Below are 25447 nucleotides of genomic sequence, written 5' to 3' on the forward strand. Positions count from 1 at the left end.
ATAAACTGTTTAAACTGCTCCTTGGATATACCTGCTTTTCCAAAGACTGTGTAGTTGGTGGAAAGCAAATGGTGTCTCACAAGAAGTGGATGGGAGGACGTACGCAGGCCTGCTGCCCGTCCCTGGTGCTGTGTGCCTGCCAGGGCCTTCGCAGTGCCTGTGAGACCTGGGCTGCCTCCGTCCCCTGGATACCAGCGGTGCTGCGCTGGCTTCTCCCTCTGGCTTGTGCCTCTTCGGCAGCAGTCTCCTCTCTCTCTTCCAGCTCTGGCCTATGTGCTTGGCAGAGCAGCCCAGCAGCCCAGCACAGGGTCCCCCTCTTCCCCCGCATGGCTTGGTGCTCTGTCCCTAAATGAGGGTGCCCCTCTGTCCCGTGCTGGTGGCTCTGCTGCCTCCCATGTCCATCTGCAGCTGTGCCTCATCTCTGCCAGCCTCCTCAGGACGGAGGAGTGTGCTGTGTGTCCGTCTTGGTCCCGCTGGTCTGGTGGGGCACCACTGGGTGCTGGTCGGTCTGGAAGACGAGGGGATTGCCACCCTGCTGCCCTCCCCATCAGCGAGAGCACACTCTGCCCTGCAAACAAGTCGGCCATGCCTGTACCCTGTGCATTTATGGGCTTCCTCAGCATAGCTTCGTCTCCCTTCACCAAGCTGGGAACTTGGCAGGTGTATCTGCTAATACAAGAAAGCAGCTGACTTGTGTCAGGAAGCAGGGGTAAGAGTTGAGAGACCAGCTCTGGTAACTAAGGCTGCTGGGCAGGCACCCATCTTTACGTGATTCAAGGGTGTACTGGGTGGGCACAGCCAAAAGAGCCTGTTCAGAAACAGAGACAATGGCTGAGAGTACGGATGTGGAAAGCACAACACTGTGGTGCTTGTGCATCATATCACACCAGCAAATTACACTCTGAGGGTCCTCCAAGTGATTTTTCCAGGACTGAAAAAAATCCCATGTAGCCTAAATTGAGGTACTGGTAAAGGATGTAAAAGGTTGTGGGATGATAGAAACCCAGGATGGTGCTCTGGTCCTGTGGGAACTCCTTTCCTATTGCTGGTCATGGGAGCATCTTAATGAGTTCAGCTTCAGTCTTACTGCTAGCACGCTGTTTAGGTTGATAGGCTTTTCCAAAATTGCCATAGAAAGCTCAAACCTTCTGGAATTTTATCATGCTCCTGGGTTGAATAAATCCCATGCCACTTACCAAAGAAACTGAGATATTTTTATTTTTAGGAAATGCCATTCATGAATTTGTGGGATTAGAAGTTTCTCCTGTCCCTGGGGAAAAAACCCATTCTGCTGTGGCAGGGCCACAGGGTTACAGACTTGTGTGGTGGCTTGAAACCACTGCTGTAGAGCACCTCTGCATTTTTTAATGGGTGCCCCCTATTTTGAAAACCAATAAGTGCATAGGTTTACTGACTGTTGATTTGTGCCGCAGAGTGTTTCATGCATCACAGAAAACAAGATGAGCCCATGTCCTGGACAGTTTCTAGGTAAAATTAGTGGTTCCAGCTACCTGTGTGCAAGTATAAAGCAGTGGGCATCCTTGTAATTTGTTCTTCCTGACAAGCTAGACCATGGATCTTTTCCTGTGGTCAGGAGCCACATCTGAGAGTTTCAAGAGCAATGTATGCAAGTTGGGGACCTTGTAGCTAAAATAACATACATTTCAAATGAGATCAGAGCTTACTAGAAATTTAAAAAAGCTAAGGAAAGATATGGGTTAGAGGTATGACTGCATGCATACTCGATTTAGGCAAATAATGTGTTGTGATGGTTCACAGTGGTTTTGATGCCCTGTTTTATAGGGGGTGCTGAAGCACTGCTTTTTGAAGCAGCCCAGTTCTGTTATCCACCTAAAATTACTATCTTTGTAAGACTGTTTCAAAACTTGCAGCACACAAGGTAAAAAGCACCCCATCCTTTGAATGGTTTCAATTCTGCGTGTAAGAGAAGGGCACCTCCCTGTGCTACCCTCAGAGCTGCTATTGTCGGTGACATTTCACACTGGTAGTTAATATGCAACTACAATGTCCACAGAAAGTCTAGATTTCAACAATTATTTCTGTACCTTGACAATGTCTTTTTCAAGAGTGGCAAGGGAGGGGCAGGAAAGGGGAGATTTACTTTGTATTGCCTTAAAAAAGCTAAACAAACCAACTGTAAGCCACATAGTATTGATCTGACCTTCACCTAAGTCAAACTCTGCATAAAATCTGCCATAGATGTATGGAACAATTGCTGTGTAATTACATTCTGCTCTTTCCTACTGAACTGTAAAGCAGAAGTAAATTGAACATCTCTGATGATTTAAGGAGTTTGCTTACAAAAATGTTTTTTTCCTGCTCTGGTGTTGTGCAGGTTCAGGACCCCACTATGCTCTGCATGCAGGCACAGCACAGAGCAGTGTGCTCTTACTGTAATGTCCATAATTTTGTTCATCCCGTTCCTTCATCACCTGTACTTGCAGTCTCACTTTTAGGGTATTGCTGTGCATTGAGCAGATGAGTTGGTGAGCTGTTCAGGGCTCTTCCCTGTTTTGTCCTAGTTTATTTTGAATTAATTTAGGATCCAGTAAGATATTTGAGTAGTTCCAATACAACTGAATCCTTGAGGATTTATCACCAGTGACTTTTTATTTGTCATTTTGTTACTCACCTGCCTTTGATTAAATCTACTTCTTCACAGCTAGGATTTATAAAGCAAAATATGTTTTCACCTTACTGATCATCTTATTTTTCCTCTATCACTAATAATTATATGAGGTGATATTTGCGCTTGTATGAAATGTTGTGTCACCCCTCTGCTTAGTTCTCTCCATGATGGAGACTGACCACTTCATGCTTTCATTTTCTATCTTCTAGCTAGTTTATATTCCAGGAGAGAATATCCCTCTTGCCCTATGACTATTTGCCTTCAAAGGGTCAATGACGTTATGATTAACAGCAAAGTTAGGGAAAATAAGTCAGAATTCAGACGACGAAGAAAGGTGCAGACTGCATGCTTGTTTCTGGATGTGTGGCAGGATGGGACAAGTCACGGTTTGTTCCTTATTAGACACCAGCAAACGTGCACCAGAGCAATGTAGGAAGCCAGACTTTGTTAGTTCTGCTGCTTACTGAATGGCCTGTTATCAAAGAATAAATGCGTTAATATTTGATTTTGGGGGTGAGGCATTAATTTTCAAGAAGAGCTGAAACCAAGTAGAAATTTAATACAACAGTACATAGGAAAGGTTGCACTAGCATTATTTTGCATCCTTCAAGAATGGCATGTTGCTTGTTGCGTTATTAGTGATTTGGTTGAGTTCCCAAGGGTAGCCAATGCTTAGTAGTGCCAGGAGGCTAAGGCACCTTCCTGGGAAAAAATCCCTGCTGATAACCAAAGCAGCTGTGGGCTTTGATAGCCCAACAAAGGTGAGGGGGGATGGGAACACAGCCTCAGTGATGTTTAAATTTGATGCCATTTTAGTAGTTACCCATGGTGACTTAAAGCCTGCACTAGGAAGATGGTGCAGTCAGTTCAGCTGTACAATGGTAGCTGACTGATTTAAGTGTGACGGTGGTAATGTAGGTGGAGCCCGTTGTCTGGAGGGGCAGTACTCCTAGCACGTTCTCCTCTGCTGCCCTTTGTGATGAGACCTGTATGTCCTTAGATAATGGATTTCCATTACTCTGCCTGGGAGGCAAGGCCTGTGATGGGGTACTCATTTTAGTCACCTGGCATAGAAAGCTAGTGGATTGCTCTTGGCACCACAATTAAACTAGCTTCTTGGTGGGACTTTCTTTGTGTTGATCAGGTTTGGTACAATTTTTGAAAGCTAAGTGCAATTCTTTGTCATACATGAGGTGGGAATTAAGTTCCTGTGTTGACTCTACTGCATCTCTCTTGAGAAGATAAAGACCTGGAGTAGGATATATCTCAAGGAAGGGGAAACTTTTCTAGGGCTCACACCTGGTTTGAAAGAAGACTTTGGACCTGGAGGTGGAGCAGCTGCAGTTCAGGCACACACTTGTCCTTGCTGCACCTCATAGTGGAGTAGCAATGTTCAGCGGTGGGGCAGGGTAGAGTTGTCTTAAAAACTATGGCTGAGGTTTTTTTGAGCCTACCTCCTTGTCAAAGCTGGAAAAACAGCTTTTGGGAAACCTTGTTACCCAGTGTGCAATTACGCTGCTGCTTGTGTGCTTCTGCTGCACTGAATGGTGTGCAATTAGCCCTGTGTACTGGGCTGTTCAACAGCCCATTGCATGTCAGACTGCCTTTAACTCTTTTGCTCTTACAGCTTTGCAAGTCTTCAGCCCAGGAATCCTTGCCTAAATTTAGATGTAGCCATGGCACAATGCTGAAATGTGATGATGTGTCCTGTTGATTAAGTAGGCAGTGTGTGCTACAAAGCAACACCAAACTTCCGAAGTGTGTCTTGCATGGCACCTCTCCCTTCCTTTATCAGCTTGGAAGAACTTGAGTGAATGGATGGCACTGCATTAATCCATTAGCATTTATGTGGCCAGATCAACAAGCAGTGCTTTCATGCCATGATTTCACCTGCAAGATTCCCGTCGTGCCCAGGTGAACGGGCAGAGGAGCTGTGAGGGCTCCTGGTGCAGTAGTTAAAGCCAGGTCTCAGCCTTCAAGACTTCATGAAGAACATGTGCTTCCTGGGGTGGTCACAGTGCATGGAGGGCTGCTGAGTTCTCCGTTAAATTCGGACAAGTGAAGATGAAGAGATGAAGAGCGGCACACAGGCCCTTTAAGAATGAATTGGCAAAAGAAGAGCTCAGTATTTAAATTTAGTGCAGACGAAGAGGGAAAAAATTCCCTACAGCATCTGGTTTATATTACTGCTTTCTGCTTCAGTAGAGGGTGTGTTTACAGTGAAGCTCTCCGGTGCGTAGCAAGGGGGGGTGCTCAAGCTGTTTATTTCTGGGGGACTCTGAGCTCAGGGTATGCCTTGCAGCTACCCTCACGTCCTCCCTTTGGCCTCCTTAACTAATCCCATCTCAGCTGTTGAGCGGATGGGTGCCCTGTTGTATCCGAGGTGTCTGAGCACAGCACTCCATCTTCCAGGGCTCTCCGACAACGCTTGCTGTCCTGGCAGCTTCCTATTTTGCTCAGCCTAGAAATAGAGACAAATAGTCCCCTGATTATGAGTTTATGCGGACATGTGACTGGTGGCTACCTACAAAGACTATAAAACTGCTGATGCATCTGTGGCCTGGCTGTTTTAATGCTTTGAACAGAGCCAGTCACTTCTGACTTGTTCTAAATGCAAGGTTGAAGCTCAGCGTGGGAGGTGGAAAGAGCAGGAGGATGGCTGGGTTTTAGTTGTGGTGGAATTTCTCTTCTGTGTGTGTGTGTGTTTTCTTTATTAAGGCATGGTTTGTGGTCTCTGAGCAGTTTCAGCAGAGCTGCGTGCCAAAAGGAAACCTGAACATAGTAGTATTAGCGGAGCGAGCTACTCGTCAGAAAGTAGTAGAGCTTTGCACAGGTCTGTGGTAACCCGTGCAAATGTTCCCTTCCATTGGTAGCTTGTGCATCCTGTAGTGTATCTCCTTGAGGACTGACTGCACCTCTGGTCACATATGCTGTAGAAGTACAGTTGTTGGACTCGGCAGCAACCTCCTGTGCTCTGTTTGGCAGGCAGGGAAGTTAAAAAATTATCCTGAGTTCAGTAATAATATAATTGTATTGCAATATTTCATCCCATTCAAGGATAAAATACAAAGTTTTTTAGACCGAGAGCTGTGAAAAAATAATTCCTAGCCCATGGGGCTAGTGATCATTTCAGTGTCTGCTATCTGAAACTTTTGGGAATAGATGCTGTATGCTTCCAGGCAGAAGGAAGAGGAATGGAAAATTCTGGATTTATGTTCATGTATAATACAGATTTTTCATATGGTCATTCTCTCCGGCTGCTGCTGGACCAAAGCCTGTTGCCACCACTGCCAGACTGAGATTAAAGCTCGTAACACAAATAAACTCTTCCCCCAGCTATTTTTGCAATTTCCCTCATCCAAGAAAACACAAAATTAGTCCCCACCTCCCCTTTTTCCTCCTCCTGTCCCAGGATGAGTCAGAAGCAGTTCTCATGTTGCAATTTTCATCATCCCTTCTCTTTAAACAGCAGCAAAGGCAAATAATAATTAATCTTTGTCTGACCCCATTCAAATCAGTTCCCCTCAACTACCAGTCATCCTTTATAACTGAATGCGTCTCCCTACAGATGAATCAAAAGTTAAACCCTACCTTTGCCTCTCTGCCATCCTCATCCAACCAACCTCTATCTTTCTAACTGCCGTGTTCATTTCCCAGTGACTGTCCTAGCAGGGGGGAGAAAATACCTTTTCTACACTTAGGAACTGTACGGTTGATGGCAAAACTGGCAGCACTGTGTGTGTGCCCTGTCTTCTTGATGATGCTTTAGGAAACAGTGGTACCTAGGGGGATGTTCACCAATTACAGCAAAGGGCCAGTCCTTCTCAAACTGTTAGAAATGTTCTTTGACCAAAAATGTATATACTCTTAACTGTAGTATTACAGTTTTTTCTTCTTCTTTTTTAGTGAAAAATGTGTGTTTTCCACGGGGGAAAAGCAATATTAGGGTGATTTTGTTTTGTTTTTTTTCCAACAACAACAAAAAAGACAGGTACTAGAAATCCCAGAATCTCAATATTTTGGCCAGTTTCCTTTCCCTTCTGCAAAATACATTTGTGTATGCAGCTAATGGTTCAGTTGCATCTGTGGCGTGGTTTCCAAAGGGAATTGCATCTCCCATGATTTGTACCTGTCAGACTCCTGTAAAGTACCATCCTACTTGGTAGCTTATTGTGGAAGATGCCTTTAAACAAGTTCCTGCACAGTAGAAGAAAATGGGAGCATGAGGCATTTGAACTACATACAGCTCCTGAAAGACATCACAACTCCACTGCTGAAGCAAAATCCTGCAACTTGTGACAAAGTGCTTCTCTTATATGTGCCCATGCAGAAAACAGGCCCTTTTCTGTAGAACAGGGAAAAGATGTCTCTGATTCGCTCTAGCCAATGTCTCAAATTTAGCTATCCTGAAACTCGCTCACTTTTCTAAAAAGGGTGAAATTGCAGCTATCAATTGGGAATACTCACTGTCTAGTAAGAATATAGCTGGGGGTATGGTTAGGGTGGAAATGGAGCTACAGAAAGGAAGGGAAAATCTTAACAACTTAAATTGTTAAGTAACATAGAAATGTTTAAAAAAAATTAATTTTAACTTTGTTTCCAGTGGGATTTTACTCCTCTTCCATCTTCTCTTTCCCAAGATAATATTTACATTAATGCACAGCATCCTGGGACAAATGGCAAATAAGAGTTGTCCTAATCCTCTTTCTTCCAGCCTAAAGCTCATCCAAAAAAAAGGCTATCTAGCTCTTTTTATTGAAAACAGCTAAAACACTGTTAACTCGGAGGTGTATTCATTTTCTTTGCCGAAAATACCTGATTTTCCTCCTCAAATCTCTCCTCCAGTCCTCTGCCCACCTGAAAGCTCCTCCTGAGAGAGGGTAAACATTGGGGTTTTTTTCCTCTCATCCCTTAACTGGGAGTGCTGAGCTTTGGAAACAGCGCTAACATTTTTATACCCAGTATGATGCTTCCTCCTCTGGCCCACTGAAGAATGCACCTTTTATACCAATGGCCTTTCCTATAAATGGAAAGGCTCTGGGTATATGCAGAGCACAGTGAAAAAAAAACCCTAGTACTGGCACTCAGCATCCAGTTTACATCATCCGTCCTTTCTTGTGGTGAGCTCTTTGACCTCATCTCCTAGAAATGAGCAAATGCAAGAATGTGAACGTGTCTGTGGCTAGGGCTTAAATCACACTCTGTCCTCAGCCATTGGAGTTGCTACAGCTCTGGCTCCTGCCTTCACATTATTTATATGCTTTCCTGACTGCCCCGCATACCAAGTTAATTTCACCAGCCAGGTACAGTAGTGTGGTGTTACTAATCTAGGTTACCTTTGGGCTTGTTGCATCTTTCCAGAGGGTGACTGAGGAGCAGAGTGTGACTTTTACAGAAGGTGGTCCTGGGCTGGTCCCCAAGTCCTCACCAGTCAATGGGGATGTCCGTTTGCCCAGGGCATCGATGCTGGGACTTGCCTCCCCGCCGTCCCCTCGTGCTCTGTCTCTCAGAGAATGTTATTTGAAGCCTCCATCTCTTTGAGGTGGAAAAGTAGAAACAGCAAACATTTCCTGATGGGCTGAACTGGCTGGTAGCAGTGTTTTCCTCCCAGTTCTTTCTGCAGTGTGTTTCCCGCTATGTTCCCATAGGTTTTTCTGTCATCAGGATGGTGAAAATCTTGCTGCTAGGTTTAAGAAGAGATCAAATTTTTTCCCATTAGTATCTGGCAAAGTGTTCTGTGCATCTGCTTTTAAATAACACAGCAGCTCCTTATGGCTCCTTTGAATTTGGTTGGAGTCACTAGTCTTTTTCTGTCATTCTGCCATTGTCCCCAGCAGTGCAGGGCCTGATCCCAACCCCCTGTAGTCAGTGGAAACATTCTCCTTGGTAGCCTTTGGGTCAAGTCCAGAAAGTTTGCTGACTGCGTTTCCCAGGCTTTACCTGGGGCAGCTATTCTAACAGGCTCAATACCCTCCCAAAGTATTGCAGATCCCTGGTGCATGTGTCTTTAAGCCTCACTTAGTTTTTTCCTTTTCATAACAGTTTTGGAAAATTAGACTGTAAAACCATAGCACAAGCTTTTTAAAGAATAAATGATACCAATAGATACTAGCTCAGAGCTACCGTGCTACCTAGAACTGAAATTGCCTTTGCTAATGGTTCAGGTTGTATAAAAGATCAAAGCAAAAAAAAAAAAAAAAAACCAACAAACTTGAATGTTTCTCTTTCCCTTTTAATCCTTGATATCAGGCCCACATCTGACTTTGTTTAGAGAAAGTTTCTTGCTTTGATAAACTGCTTAAACAGTTTCAAGACAAACAAAATAATTAAGGTCAAAATAGATAAAAATATGAGGTTTTGGTCATGCGATCAAGGAAGTCTTTAAAGACTACATCCCCTTAAAAATAGGTCATATTCTGCTTAGATTCCCAGTCTGGAGTCTTGGTGGCCATGGGCAGGGCACAGGAGCATGAGTTTGGAGCAAAGACAGCAAATTGGGGGAAGCATAGAAGTACAGTGCTGTCCTCAGCCAGGTGTTATGCTGGGTGAGCCAGCATTGCCTCCATCTCTCTTAATGCAGTTGCTGCTCTCTTGGGGTGTCTGAAACACTGAACCACAGCAGTCTGGAACAAAGCTCCTGCTGTAATTATCCCCTATCATAACTTTTAATCTTCAACTGCCTTTTTTTCTTACTTTGCTTTAAGATCTCCATCCTGGTCTGAACACACATGCTGGGAAGACCTGACCTGACCTCCCTTGCTTCTTTGCTCCACTGCAGTACTGAGCCTCAGTTCCTACGCTTGCTACATAGAGCTGTGCCCTGGACCTCTGGTATGGCTCTTATATCGGATAGCCCTTGCCAAGCTGTTTTTTCCTACCACCACTGTTTCTGGTACCTTGGCTCAGATACTCAGACACCTCTACACCAGTTTTCACTGTGCTGTCCAGGTGTACCCACAGGCTTGGCACAGATCCCTCAAAGCACACCTCAGTACTGGTCAGGGCTGTGTATGCTGGGTGAAGATACGAGATCCCATCACTTGCAGTGCATGCGGTGGTAAGGTGGTGTTAGAAACTTGCAGCAGCATGCAGATGCCTTAGGGCCCATGAGGATGCTCACTAATTAGACCACTCCTTGGGCTGTGATGCACACTGAGAAATAGCTTACTACTCAGTGCTAGTGTAAACAGTTTAAATCCTGTTTTATCATAGCTCTTAAATGACAGATTCATGCCTCAGCAAGGAATATGTCTTAAGATCCCAGAAAAGACCATCTTCATAATCTCACCACCCACAGTAGCTTTAGCACTTTCAGTATCTAATTCAAAATGTCGCGTTGCAATTCAATTTTAAATATGACCCTTACCTTAATAAATACCCTTCCCCACAACCACAGGACACACAGACACTGATACATATGAATCTGTGTTGTTCTTAGCTGTTTCATGGGCTGGGTATTTAAACTATAAGTGAAAACATTGTTGAACCTACAGCTGTGCAAATGTAACTTGAAGAGTTACAGCCTGGGAGGAAAGATGCCTGTGTCAACTCCTAATGATTCACTGAGGATCTGATCATCCTTGCACTTGTCTGTGCACTGTTGAAGGCCTGCAGGTTCAATGAGACACATAGTGGACGCACTGGCAAGCTTGTACCAGAGTAAGGACCTACTTCTCATACATGAGAAGGTGTAGATCTCGGCACCATCCCGATTATCTGTGTTGGCTTCACAGAGGTAACAGCAGTAAAAAGTGACAACTCCTGCTGCTCTGTGTGTGTGAATGAAAGAGGCACATCTACTTAGGGGTAGATAGAGGAGTAGCTCCACCTTTTCGCAGTCTGTCTGTTGGTCTGTGTCGCAGGGGTGGAGGTGGGAGGGAGGGGGGTGCCAAGGGTGGTCCCTGTTCAGAGTTCCTGAGGCTCAGTTCTGTATTTTGCCTTTTAGAAGATATTTACTGCTCACATGGGTTAGTGGTGGGACTTTTGTTGCAGTGCCTTTATGTAAACATTCAATATCTTGCCTCCACCCAGATCAGTTAAATCCTTTCATCCAACAATAGATGTGACATTCCCTATTCTGACCTGACATTTCATTTCCCTCCAGAATGGCTGATGGATCTCCCATACACCTCCCACATGGGCTCTCGGTTATCTTATGTCTGAGTAACTGCAACGTCCTTTTTTTCTGACCTCCATGAAGCAATCCAATCACACTCATCCAAACAGCTGCAGCGATAATTTTTGTCACCCATCACTTATAAACATGCCTTTCAGTTCATGTCTCTCCAGTAGCATCCCTTTCTTCACCTTGTTAAGTATGAGGTACCTGTCTTGGTTTTCAAAGCCCCATGTCACCTCTCCCATTCTTCTTATCTCTGCTGTGAGATGTCAGCTCTCACCTCCATCAGCCCCTTATGCCAACTGTCTGCTCATTACATTTTCAAACAAATGCTTTCTTGCTCTTGTTTGTGCTGCCTCTCTCGATTAGGAGTCATTTGCTATAGACGGTCACAGTTTTGCTGTTTCTCCTCCAGTCAGGCTGCCAGTACCAGCTGCATGGACCAAGCTAGAGCAAATTGCATTGTGACAGCAGGATGTAGCTTTTGAGAACGAGGTGATGGCACCAAAACATAGCATGATGACACGAAACATGGGAGAGCGTGAGGGAATCAGTCCTGCAGTCTTGCATAGGAGGCTGCTGTTCAGACACAGTTATGTATCTTGTAGGGACTGTGAACTGTTTGTAGCTTTTTTCAGATAGGCCAGTCTTTTTTTGGATTAAATCTTTCTTTAGTTTACTATGATCTCAGTAAAGAACGTGACAAGGGGTAGGTTGTGGGTGTGCTGAGACCACTGCCAAGCACCCTGACTAACGCTGCCTCGTTGTTCTGAGATGCACTGTTTCCACCCTGATCTCCGAGTCTCATATTGAACGTGCTTTGCAGCACAGAGCAGATTTTCACCCTGTGTCTGTGTAGTCCCTAGCACAGTAAGGTCCCTACTGATCTTCATGGCCCTTCTTTGGTAGTACACGTGCATCACGGTCATCTTGTCCTAGGAGCTATTTTCTTAATTTTCGAAAATCCCATATCAAGTGAATGATCTTAACAATTGCAGACCTTTTTCAAAAGGAGAATCCTCTGGAGCTGGGAGTGATGCATTTCACAGCTGCAAATGAGCATGAGAACTCTGAGCATTGACAGCACATTAAGTCAGGGACAGTGATGATGGCCAAGGGGACAAGCATATCCAAAAGTCTATTTTCTTCCTGTACATTTTAGCTAAGAGTTTGTGTCACTGGTGATGGGAGTGAAGCCCAAATACATACTATATCCATGCCACGTAGCCTTCAGATACAGGTATCCTTTCTGATTCCTTGCTCTTTGTCAGGGAGCTCTCAAGCTTTGTGCCAAACACTGCTTTGTAGTCCCTTTCTCACTAGAAATGCAGCTATAGGTTCTTTCAGCCAGGACACTTGCCATCATCCCTTAGAAAACCAAATTATTTCAATTTTTTTCTGCCTTCCAGAGTTGCAGAGTCACTAAAGTTCTGCAGCCTGAAAAGCCTGGAGCAACGCTTTGTGCTAATTTTGCAGCATCCATACAGAGCAGTGGGCAAATACATTAAGTTGTTTCAATTATTCAACCTGTTTACTTAGCTCTGTATTTAGAAAGCCTGGATAAACGAAGCTTTAACTTCCTCCTTTACCCTTCATCAGCAAAGCAAACAGCTGAAAAAGAGCCACAGAAAAAGCAACACCTGTGAATCCTCTAGGAAGCTGGAGGAAGCAGCACCTTAGGACAGCAGCTTGCGAGATGGACATGAGGGCTCTGGGTCATCCCAAATGTCTCTTGAACCTACACTGCAGAAGGCCTTTCAGCCAGATCAGCTCCTGCACTGCTGGCTTTGTGGACTTAGCATAAACTGATAGCCTCCCGGCCCCATGAGAGCAGAAGTACAAGACAAATCTTTCGCACAGCAGTTGCGTTTACATCTGCCTATGAAGCAATGTGAATCCACTGGAGGGAGGGCACTTCCCTGTCCTGCTTCCAGTTGAAAAAAGTCCCATACCCATCTCCTGTTCCCTCAGACAAGCCATGGCTGGAGCAGGTCCGCATGTCCTGATTCATGTTACAGTGCCAGGCATTCGCTGTCTTCACCCCCAGCCTTTTCCTGGGACTGAGTGGGTGATGCCTCACCATGAAATCAGAACTGGGTCTGGATAAACCCTCTGAGACAGTTTGACTGGGCAGTGAGGTGTAAAGTGCAGGCCTGCCATGAAGGACATAAGGCTGCTCATGAAGGTTTTCTTCTTGGTGTCCAGGCCCAATCCTGACTGGACAGTTGGAGTTCAGCCTCCGTGAATCAAACAGTCTTGCTTTCAGTGGTTTGTTGCCACTTTTCAGTCTATGAATAGTTGCTTCCTAGAGCTCAGTAAAATGATTTCTTCCAGTATATCTTCAAATGCTATAAAGCATTTGGGAAGTTCAGCGTATAAAGTGCAGAGACAAGCACTGTTTAATTTTTGTTATGAGAGAGCTTGAAGCAAGTTGACATTTATGAGCTGATTTCATAGGAGAGAGAAGACCATAAGGAAGAGTCTTGCTAGTCTGAGTTTCACAATAAACTCTGAAAGACCATACTTCTAGCCAGTTGATCTGCTTGTACAGTTTTTTGGTATGGTTTTTGCATGTCTGAAGACTTTTTAAGTTCCTAGCTATTAGTGCTCCCTGGTAACTCTGAGATAAAGAGAGCTTGTACTTTACTGATCTGAAATGCCAGCCAACTCATTGATTTAATGGTCAGTAGCTTTCAAATGCCAGAGGCAGATTCTTCCTGATATGGTGCAGCTCTGTAGCAGAAATGGAGTTAAAGGCTCCAGAGGCACAAATGTAGAGAAGAACAAATATTTACCCTGAGTTGGACGGGAAGTGCGCTGGATTGAGATTTCTGCCCTTGCCACTTTAGGCCGTTGTTAGCTAATAAAAGGGATTGTTCTGACTCCAAAGCAGTTAATACCACGCCAGTGGAAAACCAGTGTGGAAGGGACTCTGGCTGGTTTGGGGGAGGGGGGTGGTGTGGTGGTTGTACTGTCTTCCAGGAGAGGAGAATTAAAAATTGTAGCAGACACTGAGAACCATATTCCACTGAACTAAAATGAAAACTACATTGAATTTACTTGTGCTTCTTGCAAGTGATGTGCTGATTTGTTGCCATTATCCAAAAGGATGAATTGATTGTCAGGAGGGTTTATTTTCCCTTTGCAATGTTTCCTAGCTCCTCCGGACAAGGAGAGGCTTTGGTGGTGAACTTCATGTTCCCACTGGGATCCAGCCTGGCTTATACAGTTACGGTTAGGGCTCTTACTGCTGTAGTGGTGTTCTCATCCTGAGCTGCAGAGGCAGGTTTTGAGAAGTGGCTGAGAAGCAGTGACTGAGCTCTGTGTTTCCAAGCTGCAGGGGCTGTGCCCTGGAGTTGGGAAATGCAGGTAAACTTACAATTTTCCTTTTCACCCTCAATAATTCCTTATGCAGCCTCCAAATGATTCTTTAGGTGGATGCTGGTAACACACAGTATAATGTAATGATACCTCCCATTTTCAGGACGTAGTACTTCAGAAGCAGCGTCTATATTTTGTCTTTCAGCCATGCTTGGAAGTCAGCAGCCACAGTTAAACCAGAACACGACATTACCACTGATGCCAGTGATACTAAACTCCTTTTGTGGAGGTGGCGAAATAGTGCTGCGAGTGTCTGTAATGATTTCTTCTGAATATGCATTTAATTCCTTGAGAACTGGCCTACTCTGTTGGAAAGCAAAGCTCTTCATTGTGCAGCGTTGGTCTCACTGACTATCATACCTGTAATTCTTTGGAGGTCAGCTGCTGATAGTGTAACTCTTCAACACAAACCAAGCTCTTTGAACCACCCCTGTGTTCTGGAGAACAGGCTAGGAGAGTAAATGCTAAAAGAGTTTATCAAATGCCTTTCTTCTTTTAAAAATTGTTAGGTGGCTTCAAATGCAAAGCAATGTACAGTGGAGGTACTTAAGGTTAGAAGATTAAATTGGAGGCTGTGGCAAATGGTGGCTGATCTCTTAATTCAAGTTCAAACAAAAGGCACTTTGGGTGGCTCCCTGGACTTGCGATGAGGTTTGTGTAGAGGATCTCCAATCCCTAGAGCTCTGCTGCGAAGAGAGGGCAGCCATTTGTGAGTATTTTTGGGTATCCTAGCAGACATCCAAGTATACCAAGGAATAAACCAAGAGGTGTAGTATACAGAGGTGAGGGCTGTAGAGCTGCACTTCCTCTATCACAGCTGAAAACCACTAATACATATGTGTATAAAGCTTCTGTCACTTGCGGCCTGTGGGCACAGAAACTATTCAGTAGGCCAGGAGACTGTGTTTTGGCTTATCTGGTCACACTTGTACTTCATGACAGGCCCTTTCAATGCCCAGCTTTCTTCGCTAGGGTTGTTTGTGTGATCCGTCTTGTCCAGCCATGGCCTTTCTTGTGCCAAGGTGTTGACAGGATCCAGGATTACTTTGTAATTACTCCCTAATTAACTAAGCACCTCCTTGTCAGCTTATACCACAGCCTTGGGCAGGAAAAGAAGCTGCAACCAAGCCTGTCTTTTGAGACTGTGTTGAGTGTGGGGAGGGTGACAAGCAGCTACCCACAAGACCCCGGCAATGCTTCCAAGTGCTTTAAGGTGCGAAACAAAGATTCGGAGAAGGAGGTGCCACAGAAACTGTCGGAGAGCAATAGCACCAAGAAGGGGAAAAAATCACATGAGACCCTGGGGGTTAATGCTGGTAATAAATCAGTGCTGAGTGCAGGGAAACTTGGACTGGATGGTTGAGATTTGTTTCATGGCCTGCCCAGCCTTTCAGTCCAAAACCTTCCAATTAAAAAGCTAATGATGGCCTTGTCTGTCTGTTCAAGGAGCAAGAGAGAGAGAGATTGTGGTGACTGTGGGTTAGCATCCTCCTTAGTTGATACAGTATATTCAGCTTCCAGACTACCAAGGTGGAAAGGATCCCATTTGGGGGCAGCTGGAACTGCTTTAGTAGTAATTCTATTGCTTAAAAAAAGCCATGTGTGCAGCAGTTTTCTGCCTGCTCTTAATAAACTATTAGTTGTTATTAGCTGAGTGCCTCAGTTGTTGTTCCAGATAATTTCATTTAAATAAAATTCCTTACAGTGTGGAATCGGCTGTAGAATTTGTTGCAAGACTTAGCAGATCTGTCCCAGCAGTCCTGTGATGTATGGCGTTGTAGTAAGCAGGCGCCCTGGAGAGTTTGTGTTCAGGCCAGACAGGGAATGCAGCCTGGCTGTGCATTCTGAAGCCCAGGTGCACTCCTCTGAATGCAGGACTACCAGAAGAGCAGCACTTGCAGCTGGGTAAATTGATTTTGTTTTCCAGCTGTGCATGATGTATTGTTTGAATATGCTGCTTTCTTTTCTGGTGATTGGAAAGGGAGTTGTCTTGTCATTTCCCCTACAACACTAGAAGGAAGCCTGGGCTAGCACCCATAGCTTTCAGCCTTTTAAAGACCTCACTTTGCAGATCACATGTGGAGACAGCATAAAACTGTGCTACTAGCCTGAAATTTGTGTGCTAGCAGCTCCATCCCCTTCTTAAAAGGAGCCAAACCTTTGTGGACACATCTTGACAGCAAAGCTGCGTTGAAATACTTGCTTAATATTCATCCCCCAGCATAAACACAAGGAAGGAGTGTGCCTTGGTGGCTGTGAACACTGCCTCCCTTTGAGCACGGTGGTGGTGTTCTGGATAGGCAGTGCTCCACTGAATTCTTTCTTTGGTTGCTTAAGCCAGACCTTTTTCCTGTCAGAAGGGAGGCAAGCAGCACTGCTCTGGCTCAGTTACAGCTTCTCCGGGGCTGTTACACAAATATGGCAGTGTCCTGGCTGTGTCAGAAAGTTTACGCTCACCCACGGAAAGCAGGGCTGCATGGAAGAGTGATTTAGCAAGGAGAGAAGTAAAGAGCATCTGGAAAGGTCAGACAAAGCTGGAATGTCACTGTCACAGCCACAAAGAGATAAAACTGCCCATTTATTTTTTTTAGTATCTGTCACTTATGTGGTTGTGGTAGCTTCGACATTTACATTGCTAAAATTGCTCAGCAGCTAAAAGTGCCTTATGACTGTTTTCTTGCAGCAGAGCTATTTAGATGAACTCCTAGCCATGTCACAGCACTGCTGCTTTCCAGGCAGAAGCTTTCTTTAAACTTAAAAATGGTGACTTACTGTCCTGCTTCCCCAGGTTTCAGGAATGTTGCCTGAGCCACTTTGGTACCAGAAAGGTATTGAATTTGGAAAGGACAGTGTGAAGAGGAAAGGGTATTGGCTGTCAGGAACAAAAGCAAAAGTTTAGGAGGTGCAAAGAGTGCCAGAGAGTGCATGTGTGCATGCACATGTAATACAAGAAGAACCAAAGGTAGGTTTGCAGTTGACAGGACTGGGACATAACTGGAAAGAGATAGCTGAAGATGGTATGTCATTAGAGCTTTGGCTGCAGGACCTCCAGCAATCACCTGGCTGTTGTGTTTAGTTAACTTGTGTCTGGGCAAGGGTTAATACAGTGAACTCTGAAGAAGCGGGGACTTTTCATGTCATGTCAGAAAAAGGGTGTGCATACCTGTTAAAATAGGTGTGCAGTTAGGCTTGTAGAGGTTACCCCAGCAGTAAACCTGCCTTGTATGCTGAGGCAGCAGAACAGTTAATCATATTTGCTTGCTTTTAGTAACATGTTATTCTTTTTATTATCTGACAGGTTATATTGTGGTAGAATGTGAAGGTCCTATTGTTCATACAGCACCCAGCACACAAATAGCAAGAGTTGATTTCAGTGTCAGGGATCTTGCTGATGAAGCTGGGTTGTAAAAAAAGGAAGCTACAAATCATAGTTAGATGGGAGCGGGGGCCACAGAGAGCAATTATGAGAAATGCATGCATGTACATGCAAACGCACACACGCTCCTTGATCAGGCATCCTCCATTGTGAACACTGAACAAGAGGCAGACCTGCAGGGGAGTCCTGGTGATCTGTTGCATCCAAAAATGAAATTAAGAGTACAATATATGGAAAGATCCAAGGGCCAAGAAACACAACTCTGTTTGCACCTCTTGTGCAGTTACCATAGAAAATTTATGGTGTGAGATTTGTATGAAGAAAATCCAGTTGATGGTATGTTTTTGTGCTATTATTTAACAGTAAGTAGTTTTCCAGCTCTGTGGAATTTCTGTAAGCCTCAAGATTAAGAGAGTATTTGTTTCCTCGTCTTTGGGACAGGGAGTTAGAGGTAAGCGGGATGATAATCTCCAGGCTTCTGCGTCTGCAGGCAGCAGGGAAGCACATCTGCTGCCTCAGAGCAGTGGACTGAGGAGACAGTGCTTCCCACCTGGCAGTGCATTTCTGCCCTCCGAACCGTGGTGTGCCTCACCTCACCACAGCAAACACAGGTGGGTTTGGTTTTTTTTGTCTAGCTGCTCCCAGGGCTGGGCCTGTGCCAGAAAGATGGCTGGCTGCTCTCCGAAGCCCTTTCCACTTTCAAAAGCTTGTTTGCTGGTGACAGGCAGCACAGCAGGGCTTAGTGGCCACCCTGAGCTGATTGCCACCCCTAGCTGTGACTCAGGGTGTGGGGAGGAGTGGCTGTGTTGCCCAGAAGGTGGATGGGGTGAGTGGGTGGTTTCAGTAGGTTTCCTAGAATAACAAAAAGGATCCTGTGTAGATGCATGAAGCCAAGTCAGTAAAAATTGCTCCAAACAAGACTGCCAGGATTGCAAGACACAGCGGACAGCAAAAATTTCAGCTCTCCCTTCTTCCCTTGCTCCCCCTGACTTTCCTGCCAGATTTCTCCAGCCTCCTCCTATCTGTCTGTCCAATCTCCTTCCAATTTACTACTTTGAAGTAAGAAGAGATTTTACTCCTGTGCAGTATATGCAGCAAATACAATATAAAGCTGTTTTCTGATTATTATGTTTTGATGGATGTTGCTCTGGGTTGGTTTGTGAATCTCAGTGCAATTATTAAAAGCATTCATAATTCTGCTTTCTTGTAAAATGGCCTAATGTATCCACACTGGGCTGCTGGTTGTTGTCGTTCCCATATGCTGTTGTGCTGCTTATGCTATTATGCTTCCTGGAGTTTGTGTAGGACCTGAAGGGTGCCTTGTGAAAATGTCTGCACATCTGGGAGTTGTGTAGTGGGAACTTCATGTGCTCTGTCTATTAACCCTTCATGGTCCGTGTCCTTGAGGAGATGAGGTGTCAGCTCTGCCACTGATGGCTAATGACAGTGTTTTGCAGAGTCATTTCACTATAGTATGTCTGAGGCTGTGATGTGGTGGAGATGGCTCCAGCAGAGAAGTTGGAGTGGTGGCTCTGGGACTTACTTTTCCACTAAGCCCTAGGTGATTCTTGCAGCAATAAAAATAATCTCACTGATCTGGTTATCCTGCCAGGCTTTATAATAACGCAAAGTTTAGAAGGTTTGTGGTTTGCTTTTAATTTCATCTGTGTTTCTTAGAAATGTAGACCTGGTCACCCTCTTCCATCCTCAAAACGTGCAAAGAGATGCCCAGTTGAGCTATACCAGGATTTTCCATGATTTAAAGCAGAACTTTATGATCTGTTTTAGGCTGATGGAAAACAAACCCAAAATGGCTTCAGAGAAGTCATACAAGAAAGAAAAGTGCAGCCTGGTGGCCTGTGAGTTAGACCTCAGGCTTCCTCCTCAGTTCAACGTGGATTTTGTAATGTGACCCAGGGCCAGTAGGTATCTTGCTTTCGTCTGCTTTCCAAATATGAGAAGGAGGTTCATGGGCACCCACAACCTTCCTGACATAACTTGCTTTTATACTTTGATATGTGATGATGATGTAGCATTTGAAAGCATCTCTGCTCTCATTTGCCCCTCTAGAGGAGTGAAGGAGCCTTGCTGCAAAAGGCAGCCGAATAAATGAACCTGTTCTCACATAATACAGCGCAGGCAGTGGAATGAAAAAAGTAGCGCAAAAGGATGTACTTCAGGATACAGGACCCATTTTCAAATAAAACCGCTCTTATTTGAAAAAAAAACCCCACTTTTGTTTCTCAGGAGAATAACAATAAAAAGCAATAAAAGGTGCTTAATGACTTATTCTTTTTTTAAAGCTTCTAAATCTGGAAGGAAACCAGGCCATCTTGAAAAAAGATCCCAGACTTTCGCAATACATGCATCTGTCCAAAGGGCCATTGCCATGAAAGTATTTACAGCTACACTGTTATCCTGCTCCATCCCACAGCCCCAGTGGAGAGCAAGGCCAGAGCACAGCAGTGGGAAGCTTGGCAGCTGCTGAACAATGCTTTTTCCAAGGAAAGATTCTGCTGTGCTATTTGTAGTTGTGTAAGCATGAATGCGAGCAGGTTATTAAAGGAAGCCCAGCTTCCAGACAGATAAGAACAAGCCCTGATGCTCTTTGCCATTTGGGGTAATCTTTCTTTTGAAATCCTGTGCATGGTGTAAGCAGTGGTGAAGCATTTCTAAATTTTTGGCATGCCATGCTTCAGTATCAGCTGAGTCCATTCTGCTGTGGTTCCCCAACAGCCTAAGATGGCATGACTGCTGTGGTCCACTCCACCCTCCTGCCTGGGCCATGTATGCCCAATTTTCTCTTGCAGAGGCTTGTTAAACTTTGCTAAACTGCCTCCATGCACTACTGAGCAGAACACTAGCCTTACTAAAGAAAGTAAAGAGTTCTTTGCTGGGTCAGTGAGTTGAATTGGCTCCGGGAGCACATCTGGGAGAGGGAGGGAAGAAAGACCTCCTTTCCTTGTGTAGCACTGGGCTTTTGGAGCTGCTCATTTTTTGAGCTATTTAACGAGTGATTGAGGGGTTATCAGTTTGTACAAAGGAAGGATTTACTTGGTGTCCTGTTCAAACACTGTGAAATGCATTCATTAGCACTTGGACAAACTTGTCTGCCTTAAAAGAACTAGTTGCAACCGTTTACTCTTCAAACAGTACTTCTGTGTCAAACAGCTTCTGCATCTCCAAGTTGAGGTCTTTGATTCACCTATTTAAGATCATGCCACACTGAAGTGTCTAAGGTGTTTTGTATTTGCTTCTTGTGTTTTGACCATTGAATGGTAGCACTTTTCTCTTTCAGACACATTCCCGTGGTGCTCTTTTGAGATAATCCCTACTATCACATCTCTTGGATAAGATGGTCTCTTCCCTGTCAGTGCCCCACATGCCCATTGTTCCGAATATGGGCTGACAGATTGCAACCACAGAAAATGTGTCTTGTCATCAGTTGTGGTGAAATTCATTTCTCTCATATGAGACATCCTCTTATCCTGACCACTTGAGGTCAGAAGGCATTTCCAAAAAGAGTTTTGTTTAGCCTGAATGCTGCTGGCTGTGTTGTAGTTGGACCTCAGTCCCTCCTGCACTTCAGACTCATATTATTATTCTAGTGGTGGTGCACGATATCACTAATTACAGAGTGGCTGTGATTTCTATCATTGAGGTGGCTGCAATGATCCTTCTGCCAGAGGCTCTCAAACAGTAGGAGTCTGGGACTGTGCTAAACAGTAGTGTCACTAAGTAGTGCATACTTTTATCCTTTCTAGGACCTGCACTTTTGCTGAGACAGGTGGTAGCACTGTTATTCAGAAAGCATTTACTCCTCCACGTGATTGGGGAGGGAAGGTGGGACAGTCACGAAGGGGAGGGAGGTCTGCTTAGCAACAAGTTGGTGAGAACGGAGGCAGCAGGACAGACACTACTGGGATGTGTTTTATGTGGCTGAGGAGCTCAGCATGCTGTCCCTCAATCTAAGGGCTGCAGTGTTTGCTGGGGATGGAGTAGACCAGAGGCAGTGGGCCATAGAAGAATGGTCCTTTTTTTCTCAAGCACATGTCTAGAGACTAGAAGATATGGACTGCTGTTTTCTGTTCTCCTTCATATTATGTTAAGATGTGTCATCCAACACCACTGGAGTCCTTAGCAATCTGAGCACTTTAGCATGCCTTAAAATCAGTTTCAAGGTATTTTAAACCAAACACAAAATGTAGGAGCCTCTCCAGAAAATCAGACGTGATGGAGCCATGAAGTGACTGTCTCTCTCAAACTCCCTCTGTCATAGGAACACCCTGCACTTCTTTGGATATTTAGGTACTAACGCTTGTGCTCCACAAGGACAGTGGGTGGAAAGATGATAACCTAACCAGCATTTGAATCTGTGTCATGGTGCCTAGCAGCACTGCTTTGGTTCTGAACTGTTGTTTGGCTTCTGGGAAGATTACTGACTGCTTTTTTTTTTTCTTTCTTTCTTTCTTTCTTTCTTTCCTGTGTTTTAGACATTTACAGCATGGTGTAATTCTCACCTCCGCAAGGCTGGGACACAGATTGAGAACATAGAGGAAGATTTCAGGGATGGTCTTAAACTCATGTTACTTCTGGAAGTCATTTCAGGTGAGAGAGGTTCTGTGTGGTGCTCTCAAGTGTCCTAAGCATCTCCGTTCTGAAATCTGTCCTCCCCCTTTCTCACGGAAGAGGGACAGCAAGGGCTGTAATGCTGCAGATTTTGCTGGAATATAAGAACAGCTGCTTTCTGATTCAGAACAAATTTCTCCCTAACCAAATATCTTGTCTCCAGTAGTGACCATTAATGTGCTTTTGGAATGTACTCCAAGCCTCATGGCCTGTGCAGGCTGCCCATTGCATTCCTGCTCCTGCCTCTCGGCTTTCCTTTGCCCGGCAGGAATGCACAGCCTCCTGTGAAGGCTCAGGCAATGGCTCTTACTGCTTGGCAGGGCTGACGAAGCAGCTCTGGGAAGAGTGTGGGAATGCTGCACTGGCAAATCATACCAAAGCCACATGACAGTGGGAATAGGAAAAAAGTTATTGGAAGAGGGGAGTCAAACCAGTAAATCTTCTGTGTTGTTCAGTTTCAGCTGTGACTGAAGTTTTTCCATTCTAGTTTCAATCTGAGCTCAGTTCTCAAGCCTTCAGGGAAAAAAAAAATCCCAAAGAAAAGCAAAATCCCAGAAAACCCAGTCTGAAATAAAACCAGTGGCATGAACAAGTTAGGTCAGATTTGTTTTCACTCCTTATCACAAAAGTCCCACTACTTGACAGATATCTCCCAGGGATTATTTCATATAAGCAGTAATCCCTACTGATGTGCTGATGAAATAAATACCTCAATAAAGTATTGTGGGAGGCACTGAGGGGGGGATAAGACTGTATGTATGAAACTGGGGTTGTATGCTCACAGACTTTCTTTTGATGGCTTTTGAGCCAGTAATACCAACACAGTGACTTGTATTCCTGACCTTCTTGGTACGTTTTCCAATAAAATTGCCATGAAAGAAGCACTCAAACTGCCTTCCCCTTCCCCGATGCTGTCAGTATATGTGTTTTTCAGAATTTATGAATATAGGATAAAACCTCAGGGTTTTTGCTCATGCTGGTGGCTTGGAGGGATCAGAGTTCAAAATATTATTGGAGCTTTGCAGCATGCACATTGCTTCTGCAGTGCCTGTAAGAAATGAGGTAGCAGAGTCCTATTAGTTTATTTTCTGTATTTATGTTCCCTTGCAGAAGAGGGGCTGCAGCCTGGAAGCTGGGGCAGATGGGCCTTGATGGCTTAGTTTCTCATTGTCTAACTGGAAGATAGGGGAGAGAAGCATGAATAGGGGAGGGCGGATGAGGCTTGGTGCTAAAGCAGGGGGTCTTATATCTCACACTGCTTGATTTCCTTGCCTCATCTCCCACTCTTCCTCTCCTATTGTCCCCTTGGGAGCCCACTGGCAGGGCCTGTCGGACCCCACTCAGTTTGGGAAGAAGCTAAAGGCTTCTGAGTGCACTGGTGGTGTGGGCACGGCATTTACCCATCTGCTGCAGAGCAGCTCTGTGCCCACAGTCTGCCGCTAGATGACCAGCGGGCAAAGGCGTGGGGAGCAGCTGTGGGCTGCATCCCACCAGAGGCCACGGTCCTTCACACACTAGGGACTGAGCATCCTTTCCTTAGAGCCAGCAGAAGCTAGAACCGCAGTTCTAGGTACAGGGGCAAAAGAGGAGAAATTTAGCACAGTTCTTTTTCCCCCCCATTTCGTTTCCATCCTTGGTGGTTCAGTTTCCAGTTGTGAGCCCCGCTGCTCTTGTGGAGCTTTCTTCCAGCTGCTGGCCTTGCTAGTAGCCCCTTTGGCCAGTAGCTGGGGAAGCAGCAGCCCAGCCCAGGAGCAGCGTTGGGGGTAAGGAGTCTCCTGCTGGCTGGCAAGGGCTCGCCTGTATGTTCCTGCCACGGTTCCCACTGATCACCTGCCAAAAGGGTGAGTCTCCGGATGGCTCTAGGCCTCCAGTTCCACTTCTGGCCTTTCCTTTCAGCTCTTGGCTCACTCCACACCTTCCTCGTCCTGTATTTTGGGGGGCTGCAGAGCTGCTGACGGGGAATTTGGTGCGGGCAGGGGTGCTCTGTGGCAGGCTGGTCTCTTCCTCTAACCCAGAGGGTGATGACCATAAGAGCCTTCAGCCATGAGAGCGCTGGGCCGGGCTGGCCAAGAGCCCCACGGAGCCGAGTGCCTCCTCTGCCGGGCTGCGGCGTGTGGGAGCGAGGGGGTGCTGTCTCCTTCTGCCCCCGCCGCAGGGGTGGCTGCCGTGGGGGGGAAGGATGGAGCCTGCCTCAGGGAAGCTGCTGGAGACCCTAGGGCTGGAGAGGGACTGTGCCACTGGGGCTGTGGGAGACCCGTTTCCCCCAGCCACTGTGCAGGGGACAGTCCTGGGACTTCCTCGTTGCGAGTCCTCTCCCGCTGGCCTCTGTGGTGAGAAGTAACGGTTGCCCCCCCCGCCCCAAAATTGCCCCAAAAGATACACTTTCATTTTTCACCGCATGCATTTCCTTCCCCTGACAAAGCCATGTTAAAAATACTACTACAAGACTGAAAAAGGCTAGGCTTACATTTAGTACTTTGAAAATGAAGTTATAAGGCTTTTATCCCCCCCCCCGCCCAACAGAAGGAATGACTAATTGAAATTTTTCCTAAACAAATTTGCTGTAAACAACTTCTGTGCCAACACTTCCTTGCATTGTTTGGCTTTTAAAGTACAGCCTTGGGCTAGTACATGAGAATCAGAGAATGGAAGTGAGTAGACCATTTTCATTGTCCCAGCTGGGAGAAGTACTGAGAAATAAAGCAATGATGCAAATAGCTGAAAGTAGAACATATTTCTAGCAGGCTTTCCTTTTAACAGTCCACGCCATTAATAATGTATAGCACGGAACCAGATGAAGCTTTTCTCTGGAAATCTAAATTTGTAATAAAGTCCAAGTCTGAAGGAAATAGCCATCAGGTTTTGGGACTTAAGTTCTCGGAAAAATGATTCTGAAACAAATATCCTATTGTGGTATTTGAGAGAGGGAGACTGCAGTTTTGCAATCACCATCAATTGCTTGAGGATCACATTGCTGTTAGAGGGAACAATCCTGCTCTCCCCAGCCCCAGGGAGAGCAGTTCAGATGCTCTCCCTTGTGTTAGCAATACACATGCAGCCACAAGGTGAATTGGATCAGCTTGCTGTTCCAGCTGAAACCTAATCGCTTGTCTTTATTTTTCTTTTTGCGAGGCTAGTTTACAGTCACATGAACTGAAGAAAATGGTTATTTTTTAGCTGGCTCAACCCATTTGTTGACATTTGGCAACATAAGTCTGCTTAGGTCTATTGTGAAACTATATGTAAAAATGTAATTGTGAAACTGTTACAAAAAATGCTTCCACTTTTATTT

General features: G+C 45.2%; 1 protein-coding gene across 3 annotated transcripts in view; it reads left to right on the forward strand.

Annotated features, from left to right (window-relative positions):
• The first annotated feature begins 17781 nt into the window (after positions 1-17781).
• Positions 17782-25447, forward strand: part of ACTN1 (actinin, alpha 1) — a 52933-nt gene continuing 45267 nt past the window's right edge. For all 3 annotated transcript variants that reach the window (XM_010574171.1, XM_010574172.1, XM_010574173.1), the window contains exons 1-2: positions 17782-17862; positions 22020-22134. In XM_010574171.1, the coding sequence (XP_010572473.1) occupies positions 17842-17862; positions 22020-22134 (136 nt within the window). In that variant the 5' untranslated portion in view covers positions 17782-17841. The remainder of the gene's footprint in view (positions 17863-22019; positions 22135-25447) is intronic.

The sequence above is a fragment of the Haliaeetus leucocephalus genome, unplaced genomic scaffold (genome assembly GCF_000737465.1).
Source record: "Haliaeetus leucocephalus isolate CR32 unplaced genomic scaffold, Haliaeetus_leucocephalus-4.0 Scaffold417, whole genome shotgun sequence".
Lineage (NCBI taxonomy): Eukaryota > Metazoa > Chordata > Aves > Accipitriformes > Accipitridae > Haliaeetus > Haliaeetus leucocephalus.